At 44.0% G+C, this 22,093-nt stretch overlaps 1 protein-coding gene across 1 annotated transcript in view; it reads left to right on the top strand.

Annotated features, from left to right (window-relative positions):
* The first annotated feature begins 1,200 nt into the window (after positions 1-1,200).
* LOC134353885 (cytochrome P450 2J2-like) overlaps positions 1,201-22,093 on the top strand; it is a 43,293-nt gene continuing 22,400 nt past the window's right edge. Inside the window, exons 1-3 of the mRNA XM_063062394.1 lie at positions 1,201-1,552; positions 15,529-15,691; positions 17,428-17,583. Coding sequence (XP_062918464.1) covers positions 1,349-1,552; positions 15,529-15,691; positions 17,428-17,583 — 523 coding nt within the window. The 5' untranslated portion in view covers positions 1,201-1,348. The remainder of the gene's footprint in view (positions 1,553-15,528; positions 15,692-17,427; positions 17,584-22,093) is intronic.

The following is a 22,093-nucleotide window of genomic DNA, read 5'->3' as shown; positions in this document are numbered from 1 at the left end:
CTCCTCAAATGTTAACCCTTTCATTCCTGGAATCATTCTCATGAACCTCCTCTGTACACTCTCCAATGCCAGCACATTTTTTCTTAGAAATGAGTTCTACAACTGCTCAAAATACTCCAAGTATGCTCTGACCAGTGCCTTATAAAGCTTCAGTATTACATCCTTGCCCTTATATTCTAGTCCTCTTGAAATGAGCGCAAACATCACATTTGCCTCCCTCACCACTGACTCAACCTGCAAATTAACCTTTAGGGGATCCTGAATGAGGACTCCCAAGTCCCTCTGAACCTCTAATTTCTGAATTAGTTCTCAGTTTGAAAAGCAGTCTACACTTTTATTCTTTCTACCAAAGTGCATGACCAAGCATACCACGGCAGCATAGAAGCAGGAGCAACACTATTACAGCTCAGGGCATCGAGGTTTGGAGTCCACTCCTAGCATCCTCTGCAAGGAGTTTGCACATCTTCCCTGTGGAATTTGTGGGTTTCCTCTGGGTGCTCTGGTTTCCTCCCACAGTCCAAAGTCATACTGGTTAGTAGGTTAATGGGTCATTGTAAATTGTGCTCTGATTCATCATCGTGGCTCTGTCTGTCTAAGTAGACAATGGATGCGCCTGTCCGGGGCGCAGATCTGGGCGATAAATATGGAGATCCTGGGCTGCCCAGACATCAAGATCCCCCTCTCAGCCTCGCGGATGTGAAGCAGTTCATTTGGCATCAGCTTGGCTGCAGGAGCTGCCAGGAAGTGACGTGATACGTCATCCAACCGCCTTAGGGGCTCCACTCCGGATTTGTGTAGGGTTTACTCCTCAGCTCTCTCTTCTCCCGAAGATACCCACGAGGCAGTGGGGTCCGTAACCCTGGATAGGGGCCCATACCGGGTACTGTCAGCCGGAGCCAGCTGAGCCTGGGACTCGTGTAAGGCAGGGTCGTCACGCCCTGTAGTAGTGACACATGGAGCCACTACCCACTACCCACTGTGCTCTGATTAGGCTGGGGTTAAATATGTGGGTTGCTAAGTGCTGCAGTCGGGCTGGAAAAGGTCTGCTCCAGCTGTGTCTCTAAATAAATAAACAGAAGCTCACTTCCCTGTGCGGCTTTCAGTCACACGATTTGCACTAGGGTCAATGCCAGAGGCTGCCGACAATCCTTGCCAGAACGCGGCACAAGTAAACACCGTCTCCCATCAGCCTCTCTGTGCAGGTTGTCAGACAAACAGTGCCTCCTAAATCACTCTGATTACAGGAAGTGTATCAGAAACAACTGAAGAACAGGCCAGCCTCATAAACACTTCACCCTCCCCCGGCCACCGAGAAACAGAAGCTTTGATGAGATTTTAAAAGTTGAGAATGGAAACAACCGATCTTGTCTCGGGGGTGGCTGTATTCGAATGGCTCAATCTTAAAATGCTCCTGATATTGCTGTTAGGTTTCTTACTGGTGTACTACCTCATCCAAGCAAGGACACCAAGCCAGCTTCCCCCGGGACTTTCCTTCTGGTCTCAGTGTGGATATTTCTTTACTCGTGACAAGAATCTTCTCCACTTCAAGATGGTACGTGTAATCCAATAGGTAAATGGGGAACGCACTTTCTCTCAGGAAACTGCATCAAGAAAACATAGCGATTTTCTATTGGTAAATTGTTGAACAGGTCTGTTATTGTCGTGTGTACTGAGATTCAGAGAAACTGTTTTATGTGCTAACCATACAGGGCATTTCATCATATCAGTACAGTGAGGGAGGCACAAGAACAGAAAATGATAAACATAAGAGATGCTGGAAATCCGGAGCAGCACACAAAAAACGCTAGAGGAGCTCAGCGGGTCAGCTTCCATGGAAATGAATAAACAGTCGAGGTTTTGGGCCGAGACACTTCAATTCTGTTTCTTGAGGACCTGAGTTACGGGGAAAAGTTGAATAGGTTAAGAATCAAAATTTGTCTTGATTTATCCCCTGGAGTGTAGGAAAATGAGGGGAGATTTGATAGCAGTATACAATGTGAGGGGTATAGATATAGGGTCAATACAAGCAGGCTCTTTCCTCTGAGGTTGGGTGAGACTACAACTAGAGGTTTTGTGTTAAGGGTGAAAGGTAAAATGTTTACTGGGAACACGAAGGGAAAACCTTTTCACTCAGAGAGTGGTAAGAGTGCGGAACGAGCTGTCAGCAGAAGTGGTGATTTCAACATCTAACGGAAGTTAGGATAAGGACGTGGATGGGAGGCTGTGATCCAGGTGCAGGTTGATGGGACCAGACTAAAAAATATCTTGGCACAGACTAGATGGGAAGAAGGGCTGGTTTCTATGCTGTAGTTTTCTATGACTCTATAATATAGTGTTACAGTTGCAGAGAAAGTGCAGTGCAGACAGACAGTAAAGTGAAAGGCCATTATCAGGTAGATTTTGAGGCCAGGAATCCATCTTATCATACAAAGTTCAAAGTAAAATGTATTATCAGAGCACATACATGTCAGCACATACAACATTGAGAATCTTTTTCCTGTGGGCATACTCAACAAGTCTATCGAACAGTAACTGTTAATCAAGATCACTGAACAACAAACTGTGCAAATGCAAACATAAATAAATAGCAATAAATAAGGAGACCATGAAATAACAAGATAAAAGAATCCTTAAATGAGTGTAGTTATCTTCTTTTGTTCAAGAGCCTGATGGTTCCGGGGCAGTAATTGTTCTTGAACCTGTGGTGTGAGTCCTGAGGGTCTTGAACCTTCCAACCAGACGGCAGCAGTGAGAAGGGAGCATGGTCTGGGTGGTGAGGATCTTTGACGATGCTTTTCTACGGCAACATTTCTTGTGGATGTGCTCAATGGTGGGGAGGGTTTTACCCGTGATGTACTGGGCTGAATCCATTACCTTTTGTAGGATTTTCTGCTCAAAGGCATTGGTGTTCCCAAACGAGGCCATAATGCAGCCAGCCAGCACACTTTCCACCACACATCTACAGAAGTTTGCCAAGGTTTCAATGACACGCCAAACCTCCTCAGACTCTTGAGGAAGTAAAGGCGCTGTTGTGCTTTCTTCACAATTATATTTATATGTTGGGTCCAGAGCAGGTCCTCTGAGATGGTGACACCCAGGAATGTAGAGTTACTGACCCTCTCCCCTCTGGTGATTACTGGCTCATGGTCCTCTGGTTTCCCTCTCCTGAAGACTACAATCAGTTCCTTAGTCTTATTGACATTGAGTGAGAGGTTGTTGTTATTACACCACTCAGTCAAGTTTTCAATCTCCCTCCTGTCTGCGGATTCACACCAACTCTGATAGGGCCCACAACAGTGGTGTTATCAGCAAACTCGTATATGGTGTTGGAGCTGTACTTAGCCATACGGTCATGGGTGTAAAGTGAGTAGAGCAGGGGGCTAAGCACACAGCTCTGTGGTGTTCCTGTGCTGATGGAAATTGTGGAGGAGATGGTTTTGCCAATCCGAACCGACTGGGGTCTGCAAGTGAGGAAATCCAGAAAACAAGAGGGTTTAGAGGCCCAGGTCTCAGAGTTTACTGATTAGTTTTGAGGGGACAATGGTGTTAAATGATGAGCTGTAATTGATAAAGAGCATCCTGATGAATGCACCTTTGCTGTTCAAATGTTCCAGGGTTGTGTGAAGAGCCAATGAGATGGCATCCGCTATGGACATGTTGGTCTGGTAGGCAAATTGGAACGGATCCAAGTCACCATTCAGACAGGAGCTGTTATGCTTCAACAGCAGCCTCTCAAAACACTTCACCACGGTGGATGTAAGTGCCACTGGCTGATAGTCACTGAGGCAGGTCACCACACTCCTCTTGGGCACAAGTACGACTGAAGCCTGCTTGAAGCAGGAGGGTAACCACACACTGCCTGAGTGAGAGGTTGAGGATATCTGTGAACACACCAGCCGGTTGGTCATCACAGATCTTCAGTTCTCAGCCAGGTACTCCATCCGGACCGGATGCTTTCCTTGGATTCAGTCTCTTGAAGGCAGCCCGCACGTCATCGTCAGATACTGAGACCAAAGGACCATCAGAAGATGTGGTGGGGGGAGGGGTGCATCACGGTTCGTCCCTGTTCTGATGGTGTAAGCCAGCATAGAAGGTATTGAGCTCATCTGGAAGCAAAGCTTTGCTGTCCCCCAATGTCGTTCGATGTAGTTGGTTATGGCATTCAAACCCTGCCCCAAGGGAGTTATTCAATAATCTTATAACAGAGGGCTAGAAGCTGCTCTTGAGCACGGTTGTACATGTTTTGTTATTTCTCCCCACTGGAGAGAGGCGAGGGGATGTCCGTGGTGGGACCAATCTCCGATTACGCTGAGGCAGCGAGAAGTGTAGCCAGAGCCCATGGATGGCTTTCACGATATCTACAACTCTCTGCAGTTTCTTGCAGTCACAGTTGCCAGACCAAGGTGTGATGCCTCCAGCTATCAGTCTTGACTTTCATTTCTGAAAGTTAACAAACTTCAAATGGAGAATATTTCAAATAAATGACGATGATGATGACAGCTGGTTCTTCACTGCGAAGATCAGGAAGGAACTCCATCTCTGTCTGACTTTTCTTCCCACCTGCACTGCGTAGGTTTACAGTGAGGATCGGTGCACTTGGACCGATTCCACTCTTTAGGCCGGGGGACGTTCCACGATGGCACAGTGAGCGACAACTGCAGCAACCGCAAGGCTGTAGATTGAGTATCGGAGTTTTCCCTCTCTTATACAAACTGCCTGGCAAGACTGAGAACCATCTACTCAGAGCTGTCCTCCTGGGCTTGCTGCCAGCTGAGGGTGATGAGCCCAGCCCGCCCACCTAGTTCAAATAAATTGCTAAACCTGTTTCTCTTTCCACAGGCAGGGCTTCTTTCTCCTCACACGCTACCTGACATGCTAAGCATTTCCTGCGTTTCCTAGTTTTTATAATTAGTATCAAATTAAAATCTCAATTCAAGCTCACCATTCTTCTGTTACGTAGTTTTTGTATATATTGTTTCTGAATGTTGAGTCTCTAACATTATGTGCCTATAATGGCTGCCAGAACATTTTTCATGGCACTTGTACATATAGTACATATTCTTGTGCATATAGCAATAATCTCAATTGTACCTTGACATCTTCATTCCAATTTAAAAGTTCCAAAGAACGTCACTTTCTTTTTCCAGTAACTGTACCTACCTCTTATTCAACTTGTCAGTCTCTTCACGTATTCTAAGATTATGTCAAAGGAAATAAATTGTCTGATTTTTTTTTGGAATCCCGTCTCCTATCCTTTCCCCATAACCTTTAACAAATCAAGAACCTATCAATCTCTGCCTTAAGCACAGCCAATTTCAAGGCCTCCACAGTCCGCCATGGCAACAGATTACACAGATTTGTCACCTCTGGCTGAAGGAATTCCTTAATTCTAAACCGGAGTTCCTGCATTCTCAGACTGTTCCTTGTACCTTAGACATTCCCAGTATTGGAAGCATCCTCTCTACATTCACTCTATGCAGCCTGTCCCCCTTATTTCCAGGTTGTGGCCCTCAGTTCTGGACCACCTGACCAAAGGAAAAATCCTCCCCACAACTCCCTGTAAGAATTTTGTGCAGTCCAATAATATAGAACATAGAACAGTACAACACAGTACAGGCCCTTTGGCGCACATTGTTGTGCCAACCCTCAAACCCTGCCTCCCATATAACCCCCCAACTTAAATTCCTCCATATACCTGTCCAGTAGTCTCTTAAATTTCACTAGTGTATCTGCCTCCACCACTGACTCAGGCAGTGCATTCCACGCACCAACCACTCTCTGAGTAAAAAACCTTCCTCTAATATCCCCCTTGAACTTCCCCCCCTTTACCTTAAAGCCATGTCCCCTTGTGTTGAGCAGCGGTGCGCTGGGGAAGAGGCGCTGGCTATCCACTCTATCTATTCCTCTTAATATCTTGTATACCTCTATCATGTCTCCTCTCATCCTCCTTCTCTCCAAAGAGTAAAGCCCTAGCTCCCTTAATCTCTGATCGTAATCATAGAACCATAGAAACTACAGCACAGAAACAGGCCTTTTGGCCCTTCTTGGCTGTGCCGAACCATTTTCTGCCTAGTCCCACTGACCTGCACACGGACCATATCCCTCCATACACCTCCCATCCATATATCTGTCCAATTTATTCTTAAATGTTAAAAAAGAACCTGCATTTACCACCTCGTCTGGCAGCTCATTCCATACTCCCACCACTCTCTGTGTGAAGAAGCCCCCCCCAATGTTCCCTTTAAACTTTTCCCCCCTCACCCTTAACCCATGTCCTCTGGTTTTTTTCTCCCCTTGTCTCAGTGGAAAAAGCCTGCTTGCATTCACTCTATCTATACCCATCATAATTTTATATACCTCTATCAAACCTCCCCTCATTCTTCTACGCTCCAGGGAATAAAGTCCTAACCTATTCAACCTTTCTCTGTAACTGAGTTTCTCAAGTCCCGGCAACATCCTTGTAAACCTTCTCTGCACTCTTTCAACCTTATTTATATCCTTCCTGTAATTTGGTGACCAAAACTGAACACAATATCCAGATTCGGCCTCACCAATGCCTTATACAACCTCATCATAACATTCCAGCTCTTATACTCAATACTTTGATTAATAAAGGCCAATGTACCAAAAGCTCTCTTTACGACCCTATCTACCTGTGACAACACTTTTAGGGAACTTTGTATCTGTATTCCCAGATCCCTCTGTTCCACTGCACTCCTCAGTGCCTTACCATTAACCCTGTATGTTCTACGTTGGTTTGTCCTTCCAACGTGCAATACCTCACACTTGTCAGTATTAAACTCCATCTGCCATTTTTCAGCCCATTTTTCCAGCTGGTCCAAGTCCCTCTGCAGGCTCTGAAAACCTTCCTCACTGTCTACTACACCTCCAATCTTTGTATCATCAGCAAACTTGCTGATCCAATTTACCACATTATCATCCAGATCATTGATATAGATGACAAATAACAATGGACCCAGCACTGATCCCTGTGGCACACCACTAGTCACAGGCCTCCACTCAGAGAAGCAATTCTCTACCACCACTCTCTGGCTTCTTCCATTGAGCCAATGTCTAATCCAATTTACCACCTCTCCATGTATACCTAGCGACTGAATTTTCCTAACTAACCTCCCATGCGGGACCTTGTCAAAGGCCTTACTGAAGCCCATGTAGACAATATCCACTGCCTTCCCTTCATCTACTTTCCTGGTAACCTCCTCGAAAAACTCCAACAGATTGGTCAAACATGACCTACCACGCACAAAGCCATGTTGACTCTCCCTAATAAGCCCCTGTCTATCCAAATGCTTGTAGATTCTGTCTCTTAGTACTCCCTCCAATAACTTACCTACTACTGACGTTAAACTCACCGGCCTATAATTTCTTGGATTACTTTTCGATCTTTTTTTAAACAACGGAACAACATGAGCCACTCTCCAATCCTCCGGCACTTCACCCGTAGACAGCGACATTTTAAATATTTCTGCCAGGGCCCCCGCAATTTCAACACTAGTCTCCTTCAAGGTCCGAGGGAACACTCTGTCAGGTCGCAGGGATTTATCCACTTTAATTTTCCTCAAGACAGCAAGCACCTCCTCCTTTTCAATCTGTACAGTTTCCATGGTCTCACTACTTGATTCCCTCAATTCCATAGATTTCATGCCAGCCTCCTTAGTAAATACAGATGCAAAAAACCTATTTAAGATCTCCCCCAATTCCTTTGGTTCCGCACAAAGCCAACCACTCTGATCTTCAAGAGGACCAATTCTATCCCTTACAATCCTTTTCCTCTTAATATACTTGTAAAAGCTCTTTGGATTATCCTTCACTTTGACTGCCAAGGCAACCTCATGTCTTCTTTTAGCCCTCCTGATTTCTTTCTTAAGTATTTTCTTGCACTTCTTATACTCCTGATTTATCCTCTGATTTACACCTGATTTATCCCCTGTTTCCTATACATTTCATACAATCCATACTCTCTAAACCAGGCAGCATCCTGGTAAATCTCCTCTGTAACCTTTCCAATGCTTCCACATCCTTCCTATAGTGAGGTGACCAGAACTGGACACAGTACTCCCAAGTGTGGCCTAACCAGAGTTTTATAGAGCTGCATCATTACATCGCGACTCTTAAACTCTATCCCTCGACTTATGAATGCTAACACCCCATAAGCTTTCTGAGCTACCCTATCTACCTGTGAGGCAACTTTCAGGTATCTGTGGACGTGTACCCCCAGATCCCTCTGCTCCTCCACACTACCAAGTATCCTGCCATTTACTTTGTACTCTGCCTTGGAGTTTGTCCTTCCAAAGTGTACCACCTCACACTTCTCCAGGTTGAACTCCATCTGCCACTTCTCAGCCCACTTCTGCATCCTATCAATGTCTCGCTGCAGTCTTCGACAATCCTCTACACTATCTATAACACTACCAACCTTTGTTTCATTTACAAACTTGCTGACCCACCCTTCTACCCCCACATCCAGGTCTTAAATAAAAGTCACGAAAAGTAGCAGCCCCAGAACCGATCCTTGTGGGACATCACTAGTCACAACCCTCCAATCCAAATGTACTCCCTCCACCATGACCCTCTGCTTTCTGCAAGCAAGCCAATTCTGAATCCACCTGGCCAAACTTCCCTGGATCCCATGCCTTCTGACCTTCATGCCTACCATGTGGAACCTTGTCAAATGCCTTACTAAAATCCATATAGACCACATCCACTGCACTATATGCCTGGTCACCTCCTCAAAGAATTCTATCAGTCTTGTTAGACACGATCTTCCCTTCACAAAGCCATGCTGACTGTCCCTGATCAGACCATGATTCTCTAAATGCCCATTGATCTTATCTCTAAGAATCTTTTCCAACAGCTTTCCCACCACAGACGTAAGGCTCACTGCTCTATAATTACCTGGACTATCCCAACTACCTTTTTGGAACAAGGGGACAACATTCGCCTCACTCCAATCCTCCGGTACCATTCCCGTAGACAACAAGGACATAAAGATCCTAGCTAGGGGCTCAGCAATCTCTTCCCTCGCCTCGTGGAGCAGCCTGGGGAATATTCCATCAGGCCCCAGGAACTTATCCATCCTAATGTATTTTAACCACTCCAGCACCTCCTCTCCCTTAATATCAACATGCTCCAGAACATCAACCTCACTCATATTGTCCTCATCGTCATCAAGTTCCCTCTCATTGGTGAATACCGAAGAGAAGTATTCATTAAGGTCCTCGCTCACTTCCACAGCCTCCAGGCACATCTTCCCACCTTTATCTCTAATCGGTCCTACCTTCACTCCTGTCATCCTTTTGTTCTTCACATCATTGAAGAATGCCTTGTGATTTTCCTTTACCCTACTCACCAAGGCCTTCTCATGCCCACTTCTTGCTCTTATCAGCTCCTTCTTAAGCTCCTTTCTTGTTTCCCTATATTCCTCAATAGACCCATCTTAGCCTTGCTTCCTAAACCTCATGTATGCTGCCTTCTTCCACCTGACTAGATTTTCCACCTCACTTGTCACCCTGGTTCCTTCACCCTACCATTCTTTACCTTCCTCACCGGAACAAATTTATCCCCAACATTCCGCAAGAGATCTCTAAACATGTCCATGTGTCCATAGTACATTTCCCTGCAAAAACATCATCCCAATTCACACCCGCAAGTTCTAGCCTTATAGCCTCATAATTTGCCCTTCCCCAAATAAAAATGTTCCTGTCCTCTCTGATTCTATCCTTTTCCATGATAATGCTAAAGGCCAGGGAGTGGTGGTCACTGTCCCCCAGATGCTCACTCACTGAGAGATCTGTGACCTGACCCGGTTTGTTACCTAGTACTAGATCTAGTATGGCATTCCCCCTTGTCGGCCTGTCAACATACAGTGACAGGAATCCGTCCTGGGCACACTTAACAAACTCTGCCCCATCCAAACCCTTGGAACTAATCAGGTGGCAATCAATTTTAGGGAAGTTAAAGTCACCCATGATAACAACCCTGTTATTTTTGCACCTTTCCAAAATCTGCCTCCCAATCTGCTCTTCAGTTTCTCTGCTGCTACCAGGGGGCCTATAGAATACCCCCAGTACAGTTAATTGCTCCCTTCCTGTTCCTGATTTCCACCTATACTGACTCAAAAGAAGATCCTGCTACATTACCCACCCTTTCTGTGGCTGTAATAGTATCCCTGACCAGTAATGCCACGTGTGGGCACGTGGCCAAGTGGTTAAGGCATTTGACTAGCGATCTGATGGTCGTGAGTTTGAGCCCCAACCGAGACAGCATGTTGTGTCCTTGAGCAAGGCACTTCACCACATATTGCTCTGCGGCGACACTGGTGCCAAGCTGTATGGGTCCTAATGCCCTTCCCTTGGACAACATCAGTGTCATGGAGAGGGGAGACTTGCAGCATGGACAACTGCTGGTCTTCCATACAACCTTGCCCAGGCCTGCGCCCTGGAAAGTGAAGACTTTCCAGGCGCAGATCCATAGTCTCGCAAGACTAACAGATGCCTGAAGACCAGTAATGCCACCCCTCCTCCCCTTTTCCCCCCTCTTTATCCCTTTTAAAGCACTGAAATCCAGGAATATTGAGAATCCATTCCTGCCCTGGTGCCAGTCAAATCTCTGTAATGGCCACTACATCATAATTCCATGTATGTATCCAAGCTCGCAGTTCATCACCTTTGTTCCTGATGCTTCTTGCATTGAAGTACACACACTTTAGCCCTTCTACCTTACTACCTTTACACTCTTTATTCTGCTTCTCTTTCCTCAAACCCTCTCCATATGTCAGATCTGGCTTTACCCGTGCAGTTCTTTCACTGCTCTATCGCTCTGGGTCCCATCCCCCTCGCAAATTAGTTTAAACCCTCTTGAACCATGCTAGCAAACCTACCTGCAAGGATATTGCTCCCCCTCGAGTTCAGGTGCAACCCATCCAATCTGTACAGGTCCCACCTTCCCCAGAAGAGATCCCAATGATCTAAAAATCTAAAACCCTGCTCCCTGCACCAACTCCTCAGCCACGCATTCAACTGCCATCTCCTCCAATTCTTACCATCACTGTCACGTAGCACTGGCAGCAATCCTGAGAACGTCACCCTTGAGGCCTGTTCTTCAGCCTTCTGCCTAGTTCCCAAAACTCACACTCCAGGACCTCATCCCTCTTCCTGCCTGTGTTGTTGGTGCCAACATGTATCACGACTTCTGAGAATATTATAAGAATAATATCTTCTCATTTTTTTAAAAGCCAAGACATTGTTTGCTTAAGCTGTCTTCATCACGCACAAGTACCCCAGAAATCATTCCTGGTTTGGGGGCTTGACACAAGATCCCCTGAAATAGCACCAGTTTCCTTAAAAATGGTGGCGCGGATAGATAGGATTGTAAAGAGAACTTCTGGCACATTGGCCTGCATAGGTCAACGTACTGAGTACAGAAGTTGGGATGGTATGTTCAAGTTCTATAAAACATTGGTAAAGTCTAATTTGGAGCATGGTGTCCAGTTCTGGTCAACCACCAACAGGAAGGATGCAAATAGATTGAAAGAGTGCAGAAAAAACTTTCAAGGGTGTTGCTGGGACTAGAGGACCATAGTTATAAGGAAAGTTTGGAATTTTATTCCCTGGAGCGCAGGATATGAGCAGAGATGTTACAGAGGTATACAAAATGATGAGAGGTTTAGATAGGGTGAATGCAAGCAGGCTTTTTCCACTGAGGTTGGGTGACTACATCTGGAGGCCATAGATTGAGGGTGACGGGTGAAATATTTAAGGGAACTTGAGGTGGAGCTTTTTCATTCAGAGGGTGGGCAGCGCCAGCGTGGAACAGGTTGTCAGCACAAGAGCTGGCGTAAGTTCAATTGCATTATTTAAAAGGAGTTTAGATAAATATATGGATGCTATTATTCCATGGAGTGCAGGAAAATGAGAGATTTGATAGAGGTATACAATATTATGAAGGGTATAGATAGGGTAAATGCAAACATGCTCTTCCCACTGAGGTCGGGCGGGAGTACAACTAGAGATTAAGAGAGCAAGTTGAAATGTTTAAGGGAATCTGAGCGGGTACTTTTTCACTCAGAGGGTGCTGAGAGTGTGGAAAGAGCTGCCTGTGGAAGTGGTGAATGCAGGTAGATTCAATGTCAACATTTAAGAGAAGGTTGGATAAGTGCATGGATGGGAGGGGTATGGAGAGCTGTGATCCATGTAGATCGATTGGACTAGGCAGAATAATAGTTTGGCACAGAATATATGGGCTGAAGGGCCCATTTCTGTGTTGTACCTCTCTGACTCTATGACTCTCTCCCAGGTGAAGGCTCATTGGGGCCTTGTATATTGAGGCAAGACATCTCTAAACTTGTACTAAAATCCCCTTGTAATAAAGGCCAACATACCAATCACCTTCCTCTGTGATTACCTCAGAATGGAGTCCTGGAATGGACTAGCCCTTGATATTCTGCCTTGGGCACCTCCTTGGATTAGAATTATGGCAGGGTTCAGTAGGTGGGCAGGTATCTTTCACTACTTATCTCAATGTGTGTCACCAGGTGTGGCCTTAGGAAGCAAAGACATCAGCTACCTGGTATGAAAACCAACGCATCTTTTCTAAATTTTGTTTCAGCTCTTGGAAGATGGAAGGTGTTGGATTCTGGTGTTTTTGCTCAATAGGTTGTTTCAGAAGTCAAGAAAAAGGCACAAAACCCTTTGCTTCACAATTATTTTATTAAGCATTGATAGAACAAGGGAAAGTTGAACAGACAGTGATAGAGGTCTCCTAAGCAAAGGGAAAGCTAAGATTAACAAGGCGCTGTTTTGTGTACAGCTATCTTATACTCATAGAGATGAAGAAAATTCCGTTTAAATTTATAGGTAAAAATTAACCAGTTAGAAAGCTAATACTCAAATACAGCAGTACCAAGTTAACCAATGAGAAAGCACTTAATCAAAAAATCCAGAACAAAGAAACTTCCAGAGTTTTCCTGAATTACACTTTGTATAGCCACTAGAGGCATACTATACTGTTATATACATATAAGAACCACATAAAGGGCAGACAGATTGTTAAACTGCAAAGAAAATTGCAGTTAATCAATCTAATCTAAGAGTTAAACAGTTGGATCCAACAATGGCTGTGGGGACCTGGCACAGAAGAGGTGAGGCCTGGATCAGATCTGCCATGATGATATTTCATGTTGTGACAGGCTTTAGGATCTTAAAGATCATATAGATTATGAAGATTAGCTTTATGTGTGTGTTAAGCCAATGTTTAAACTAGCGTTTGTGAAAAGTGAGGTGTGTTGTAATTAAGGTACTTTATTATGGATGCTGCAGGGTTTAAGGTTTGGTGTGATTCGAAGAGAATATCCACAGGTAATGTTTGTGTCCTGAGTGGGGTGGGTATTCAAATTCCGGACGAACTGCTATTTAGAGTTCTGAATTCTGTAAAAGTATTGGGGAAAGTTATGCTGATTGAATGGTGTTTGACCAATCAGCTGGTAAGGATGCCATGTTGAGCTGCCCAATAGGATAGGGGCACCTGCAGCAGAGGGGCCATGGGCAGTCCATATTTTTAAAGAAGGGAGGAATGTAGCTGAGGGTGAAGACTTTAAAGACAAACTGTTCTCGTTTCTGTGAAGTGAGGGAAAAGAGTTATCTAATGTGAGAATTCTAAAAAGTCCTTCAGATTTAAGTTCTGAGCTAGTTTCGGCTATTACATCACTGGTTGATAAAAGTCAAAGTGTACCTGCAGAAAGCCAAAGTTATCATAGGCTGAGAATGTTCTCTGGGGTCAAGCCCACACCCGATGGGGAAGAAAAACATGAGGCTTGGGCTAAGCAGACATCTCGGTTAATGGATGAATGGCAGTGCTCTGATAATATGGAAAAACAGAGATTGATAAAGAGTTTAAAGGGTCTGGTGGTTGATATGGTGAGATTCCTTAAGGCAGAAAACCCATTAGCCGCATCAGCTAATTACCTGCAAGCTCTGGAAGATGCTTTTGGCTCTACTCAAAGTTCAGCTGATCTTAGGATGAAGTTAGGCACACATTCCAGGAGGAAGGAGAGAAGTTGTCTACCGACCTTTTCATGTTGGAGATGCTGCTGCTCTGTTTGTGCCACAAAGGAGGCATTCAACGGTCTGAAAGAAATTGCTTGAGGGTGGAGCAAGCTGTCACATGACATGATTGCTTTACGTATCCGAATGACCCACAAGATGCACCCTCCTCCATCTTTTACCGATTTACTCAGAGAAGTCAGAGAGGAGGAAAACATGATTGAAAACTGAAACGCTTCCAAAAGCTGAGTAATGTCTTCAGTGGTAGTCCCTGTTACTGAAGTGACTCCTGACGCCACAGATATAGAGCTTTTGAGGAATGAGATGAAAACCCTCCGAGCCGAGCTGACTCGATGGATGTTGCAGCAAAAGGTGAGATGTCCGTTGGGAATCCCAGCCCACCTGTAGGACTTACTAAGCCGAGGAACGCTGCTGAAAAGGGTCCTTTGACGAGAGAGACGTCCGGAATTTTCTCCACAACTGTGGAGGAGATGGACATTTCAAGCGAGACTGTGAGGGGCAGGAAAATCTTCAAAAAGTAAGTCAGTGTTTAATCAAACAGATAAAGAAAGAAGCAAAATGTCGGAGGGACCCAGTAAGGGAACAGCCTGGCGTCTCAGAGAGAACACATTCCAATCAGCGTATCAAGGAAAATACTGAAGTGCAAAACCCCATTCCAGACAATTTAGTGGGACCAGGCTCGGATGTATCCATATGGATTGAAGGCATTTATGGTAGAGCCATACTTGACACAGGTTCTCAAGTTGTTTTAAAATATTTAGTTTGTAGGCCATTGAGATAGATCATGCCTGACATAATCACATCAAGGGGGTAAAAAAAAACCAGAGTACAGAACGTAGTGCAGCAGCTGCAGAGAAAGCACAGTGTAGGCAGACAAATAAAGAACTAGGGGCATGTCAAGATAGATTGGGAGATCAGGAATTAATCTTTAACGTACAATTAGTCGATTCAAGAGATGGTAACAGCAGGGTGGAGCCTGTTCTTCAATCTGGTGTTGCATGCCTCAGGTTTTGGTATCTGGATGGAAGACTGGGAGAAAAGAGAATCTTCAGGATGGGGGAGGGGAAGAAGGGCAAGATGGAAGTTGTTGTGTAAAGCCAAGTGAGTGGGAAAGATGAAAGGCTGGGGACCCCTCCCCTCACCTTTTTATTCTAGTGTCTTCCCCTTCCCTTCCAGTGCTGATGAAGGGTCTTGACACAAAACATCGACTGTTTATTTATTTCCTGACCTGCTGAGTTCCTCTAGCATTGTGTGTGTGTTCCTCTGGAGTTCCAGCATCTGTAGGACCTTCTGTGTTTCTGAACTTGATAAACATGATACTGCACAGGAGAGTTGGCCTGGAGCAGGGATTGAACCCATGGCCTCAGACAACAGGGATGTAAATACAAAACTACCTGGCTGGTGATGTGATGCATCTTTTTGTTTTTTTTTTCTCACCCTGAACCAGGTTGTCAAGACATACGGGAACATTTGCAGAGTGAATATGTTTTGGGTCAAAGTCATTATCCTGAGTGGGTTTCAGACAATTCAGGAAGCTCTGATTCAGCACAGTAAGGAGTTTGCCGGGAGGCCAAATATGCGTATTAATGATTTTCTGACAAAAGGCCAAGGTAATGGAAATTTAATTTATTTCTTTGTAATAACTACACTCAGTGGTCACTTTATTAGGTACCTCCTACCCCTCATAAAGTGGCCACCAAGTATATGTTTGTGGTCATTTACTGCTGTAGCCCATCCTTTTCGAGGTTCAAATGTTGTGCAGTCAGAGGTGCTCTTCTGCACACCACTATTGTAGCGTGTGGTTGTGCAAGTTACTGCCACCTTCCTGTCAGCTGGAACTAGTCCTGCCATTCTCCTCTGACCTCTCTCATTAGCAAGATCTGCCTCTCATTGAATGATAGTCTTTTGTTTCTTATACCATTCTCGTAAACTCTAGAGACTGTTTTACATTAAAATCCCAGGAATTCAGCAATTTCTGAGATACTGGGACCTCCCCATCTGGCACCAACAATCACTCCACAGTCAATGTCACTGAGATCACATTTCTTCCCCATTCTGTTTTGCTCTGAGTAACAAATAAACCTCTTGACCATGTCTGCATGCATTGAGTTTCTGCCACATGATTGGCTGCTTAGATATTTGCATTAATGTGCAGGTGTACCTAATAAAGTGGCCACTGAGTGTACATTTGGATTTGTATAAACTTGCAGATATGAAGTGCCTTCCCAATGCGTTTATGGGCACTTTTCAACCTAGCAACTGGTTGTACCCAGCAAGATCCCCATGTGCCCAGGGATATTTGTAATAATTTTGGTTTGGCACAGTTGCATGGCACTCCTCCCAGTGCCACTCCACCCAAGCATGCAGGAGGGACCAGGATTTATCACTAGGACCATGGTGCTTCAAGATTCAAAAATTTTTAATGTGATTTCCTGTAAAGGAATGAAATAATTGTTTACTCCAGATCCACTGCAGAACGAAAAAAACACAAAAGGTAAAGAAGACAATAAAAATGCCCAATAAATATAATTTCATAAGATATCTTATATACGTAGGTTGATTGTATGTTGATAAAGTGAATCTGGGCTGTACATAAGGTGACTGACAGAAGAAAATAAAGAAGTGGTGGAGTTAGTGGGTGGAGGTGCTTGGGGAAAGTATCTGTTTTAGACTGGGGGTCCTGGTACAAATGCTACATGGCCTCCACCATGATGGGAGTCGGACAAACAGTCCATGAGCAAGGTGTATGGGAGCCTTCGAGATGTTACTGCCTCTTTTCCCGCATCCTTCTGTATACAGTATATATACCTGATGGCAATTTGGCTGGTGCCAGTGATGTGTTGGGCAGTCTTGACGACTCATTGTAGAGCCTTCCTGTCTGCTGCAGTGTACTTTTCATGCCAAACAGTGATACAGCTTGTTAGGATGCTCTCCACTGCACATCAGTAGAATGGCGTAAGCATGGCTGTGCAACGTTCAGCTCCACAGTTCCTCAGTCCATGGGACTGCAGGGTCACAACTAGGGATTGTGCTCCAGTCCCTGAAGTTTGATCGGGCTTTCAACTCCTGACGGTGCCAACATCTGACCCAGGATCCACACATCACAGCCAAACAAGGGAGGACTCAAAATTCAAACCCAGTTAGTAAGTTAATTGGACATCGTAAATTGCCCTGTGATTAAACTAAGGTTAAATTGGAAGTTGCTTTGCAGTGCAGCTTGAAGGGCCAGAAGAGCCTATTCTGTACTGTTTCTCTGAATAAAATACAAATAAAAATAGATGATTTCTGTGTCGCTTTTGTCTGCATTGATGCAAATCCGCTGTAATTATTTACCCCTTTCTGCTAGGCATCATTTCAGCCCCCTATGGCAAGTCCTGGAAACAGCAACGCCGATTCACTGTCACCATCTTCAGGAACTTTGGCTTGGGGAAAATTGCCTTTGAGGTGAAAATTCAGGAAGAGGCTCGGTATTTGACGGAAACCCTCAAATCAAAGTTTGAAGGTAAGAGTCCACACAGTCTAATCTGCTGGTTTTTCATTCTCTTGTTTGTTTGACCTCACTTGTAGTGATCAACCTGGCATTGGTAAGGACTTGTTGAATATGATTATTTGCCAAGTATTGCAACAGGTCCAAGGAAATCTCCATATCGCACACAAGGTATTACGGTCAGGTGTATGGTCAGGGTTAATGTTAAGGTTAGAGGTTAGCATTAGTGATAAAAGTTGGGCGTTTCAGTTCTGATTACTATTAAGACGTCAGAGTTAAAGATTGATTTGACTTGTCATGTGCATATCAAAGAATGCAGTGAAATACGTCATTTGCGTGCAGTCAAATAGGTGATGAGTGTGCAAGTGTCGCCATGCTTCATAGCTTCATTACTAACCCGAATCTGTAGGTCTTTGGAACATGGGAGGAAACCAAAGCACTTGGAGGAAACCAATTCGGTCACAGTGAGAATGAAAAAACTCCTTACAGACAGAGGCAGGAATTGAAACCTAATCTTACAGCTGGCATGTTTTAGCATTACGCTGACCACTATGCCACCATGCCACCAGATAAGGGCTACATTAGGGGTTAATATTAAAGTGTTAGGGTTAGTGTTTTGCTTTGTAACTTCAAAACATTAAACTAATTCAAAGGAAGACATGGAAGTCCAAAATGTGGGTTGAACTCAAGTTTACTTTAAGCAAGGTGCAAGCGTATCATGGGGTAGCGTCATGATGTATGCAATTCATGTATTTTTACCTATAAGCTGTAATGACTTACTTAAATGAACAAGAATGCTTAATCAACCAATATATATATGAAACTAGGGCATTACACAAACACACACACACATATATAATTACTCAAATATTACTTAAATGTTAAATACCCTAAAATACCCTATACTCTTCCCAGCTTAGCTATAAACTCCAACTCAATGCAGAATGCATCTCAACTAAATACACAGTATACTATATAACTCAGAGATCCATGGCATAGTAAATTTTAAGTTTTCTAATTTAGGCCTAAAGATTTAATTGTTCTGGGGGATTTTTTACCCCTGTGGGATAATGTCTTTGCTGACCCAGGGGCTCACTCTGCTTGCCAGGTGAGACTTGTGGCTGTGAAACAGTCTCAGGTTCTGGGGCCTCTTCCTTGGTGGAGTTGACTCTGAGACTGCAGGAAGTGGTTCTGACAGCGAAGGCCACCTTCCTTCTTCTTCTTCTTTCTTCTAGTTTGTGTATCTTGATCTTGGGAAGGCGCATTTAGTCCATCTATTGCTCCCTGTACAATCCGATCTTTCCTCTTGGTTTCCTCAACTACAACATCGTCTGATGAATTGTCTGTTTTCGTATCTCTATTGACTCCTTCTTTTTGGCCTTCCGTTCATCCAGCTGGTCTTTGCTCTTTACATCTACTTTTACAAACAACTTTTTGACTCCCACTTGAAATTCATACAATAACCTTAATACACACAGAGTAGGTTCTGGTTCTTTATACTCACAAAAGCTGAATGCTTACAGCTCTCCTGAAAGTTCTTGAACTCTCTTCCAGCTTAAAACCAAGCCATGTTTGGCAACTAACTACTGGATTACAGTATCAACTGTAATCAGATCATTGTTTTCATCACTTCCAAACTTCCTCTGAGCAGAATGGTCCTTCCTTGGTCCAATATACTTTCCAACCAGACGCACAGAGGATGGCACCAACAACTATTTGTCCTCTGTTGGGCAACGGTTTATGGTGTTCGGCATGGAGACAGTTGTGGCATCATCCAGTACCTTTCTTAATTCACTTTCAGTTGACTTCATTGTAGGGATGTGACATGCAAATTGTCAAGTTGGTAGTTGTCTCAGCCAATCACACCCACAATGCTGGTTCTTCTGTTTTTGCCACATGCAAGCTCAATGTGGCATGTTGGTTATTGTATTTCACAGTTACAAAAGTCATTCCTACAGGAGATATCTTTTCTCCAGTATAAGTTCTTAGATGGATCTCCACAGGCTTCAGTTTGGTATCTTTGAAATGCCATTCAAGCTCATTTTGTGGAACGACTGAAACAGCTGAGCCAGTGTTCAATTCCATTTTAATTAATTTGTCGTTCACTTCTGGCAAAAGCCATGTTGCTTGTCTATTGTTAATTTTCATACTGTAAATTTCAAGGCTACACAACCTGTGTCACTCTCATCATTATGAGATTTTTCATCAACAGCATGTAGATTAGTGTTCTTTTTGAACCTGCAACTTGACTTTATGTCTTTTCCTCTTCTCTGCCTGACGTGTTCTTTGTATGTGTCCTACTTTGTTGCATTTCCTGCAAGTTTTGCCTTTAAATTCACACCCATTTCATGTATGTGAGCCTCTGCCACCACTGTAACACAATTTGTTAGGCCAGTCTGGTTTTGGTTCAGATGCTGCAATTTTATTCATGCTCACTTTCATTCCTGACTGCAACTTAATTGCATCTCTGTCTGCCGTTTCCATTGAAACAGCAATTTCAACTGCTCTTTTGAATATAAGCTGTGCTTCAGTTAGGAGCCATTTTGAATGCTTTCTTTTAAGAATCCACAAACTGAACGATACCTTCATGTATCATTAAGCCCATTACCGAACCGACAATGCTCAGACAATCTCTTCAATTCAGCCAGATACATTGAAATGTATTCCTCTTCTTTATGATTCCACTTATGAAACCTAAAGCATTCTACAATCAACAATGGCTTTGGCACTAAATGTTCCTGCATTACTTTAACAATATCAGTAAGCTCATTTCTGGTTTGGCTGGAGCAGTTATACATCGAAGCAAACTGTATGCCTTTAAACCCAATGCACTCAGCAAAATTGGTAAGTGTTTCTCACTGGATATTTCATTTGGTTCAAAATATTGCTGAATTAGCACAGTATACCTGAGCCACTTTCCAGTTGTATAATCAAATGGATCAATCTTTCCAATATAGCCAGACATTTTTGCTTTTTTATGATTAATACCACCCTATACTCCCTGTTTATGCACCCATGAATTCTTCTGTTTTCTGACTTTTTTAAAACCTCAATCATGTCTTTCTTTCTGAAAAACATGTGTTGCACTGCTTTTATGCTTAAACCTGACCAACTTTTTTTATTCACCATTCATCGCTGCATTTTTCTTAGCTCGAATATTTCACTGCACTTCAGCAGGTTGATAGCTCTCTTGGGTTCCTTTTAAAAGTATCCTGTCAGCAATGTTATATTTCTTTACAGGATATATGTAACTATACGTGTATATATAGGTAATGCCATAGTTAAGATTTCTACTGCTCTGCTGCGAGGTATTTATTTTAGCAGTTTTCTGTAAAAGCAGTGTGTCCTTAGTTATGGAGCCATGTTGTCCAATATTGGAATGTTGTGTCTGTCAGTCAGTCAGGATTGTGGGATATGAGAAAAGGTCTAGAGAGCTGGGTGGGAAGAGGCTTTTGTAGGACAATAGTCTGGTCCAGGGCCTTTTTGGTACGAGAACTGCGGAGCAGGGCACAAGGGAAGATGCGAGGGAATGCTGCTGAAGGGAGAGACCCCGTTGTAAGAAGTGCTTTGAACAGATGAATGGCCCCAAGGACGAAGTGACTAGGGTCCTGAAAGAGCCAGCTCGTTCGAATTGGTGTTCGAGGGAAGGTCAGCCTGTAGCTGGTGTTCTTCACACAGAATGTGGGTGCAGTGCGTAAGTGAAGCGATATCCCCAAATACTCCAGAAACGAGCTACGTTTACTGGCACAATGGATTGGTTTAACTTTTACTTTTTCCCCTGTAACTGTAAATTCAGTAAATAAATGTCTTTATAATTTTATGCTGGTGTAATTTTCGGGTGAAAGATAACTTCACATGGAGCAGCAGGTTACAGAGGATTCACTACAATCAATGTTCCTTAATCAGAATAGCCCAACTTTCCTGTTGGGTTGAACCCCAAATCACACCAACCCTAAACGTATATTAAAGGTTTAGTTTTAGTAGTTAGGAGTTAGGGCGAGGGGATCAGTTTGCAAGAAGTTGGTTTCTGGGCTTGCTCTCCCCAAATAGGCCAGGCAAACCACATCCCTGCTGGGGCCACATGCCCCTCACACACTTCCACCGGGGTCGCAGTCAGACCACCTCGGGCGGCACCCACTGCCATCTTGCAAACAACACTACACACTCATATCAAAGTTGCTGGTGAACGCAGCAGGCCAGGCAGCATCTCTAGGAAGAGGTACAGTCGACGTTTCAGGCCATTGAAACGTCGACTGTACCTCTTCCTAGAGATGCTGCCTGGCCTGCTGCGTTCACCAGCAACTTTGATGTGTGTTGCTTGAATTTCCAGCATCTGCAGAATTCCTCTTGTCTTACTATACACTCATGCTAGGCTTCTGGGCATCCCTTCCCCAAGCAATCAGACAACACATAAATCCCCTGACTGCTCATCAACACCCACACATCGCCAATCTGTCCCAGACAGATCTGCAAGCAGGACCAACTCAGAGAGCACTGACACATAACTATACTGTAATATGGTCTT

This window comes from Mobula hypostoma, chromosome 11 (assembly GCF_963921235.1).
Source record: "Mobula hypostoma chromosome 11, sMobHyp1.1, whole genome shotgun sequence".
NCBI lineage: Eukaryota > Metazoa > Chordata > Chondrichthyes > Myliobatiformes > Myliobatidae > Mobula > Mobula hypostoma.
The sequence above is the reverse complement of the archived record's forward strand: the minus strand, read 5'-3'. Positions and strand labels throughout refer to the sequence as shown.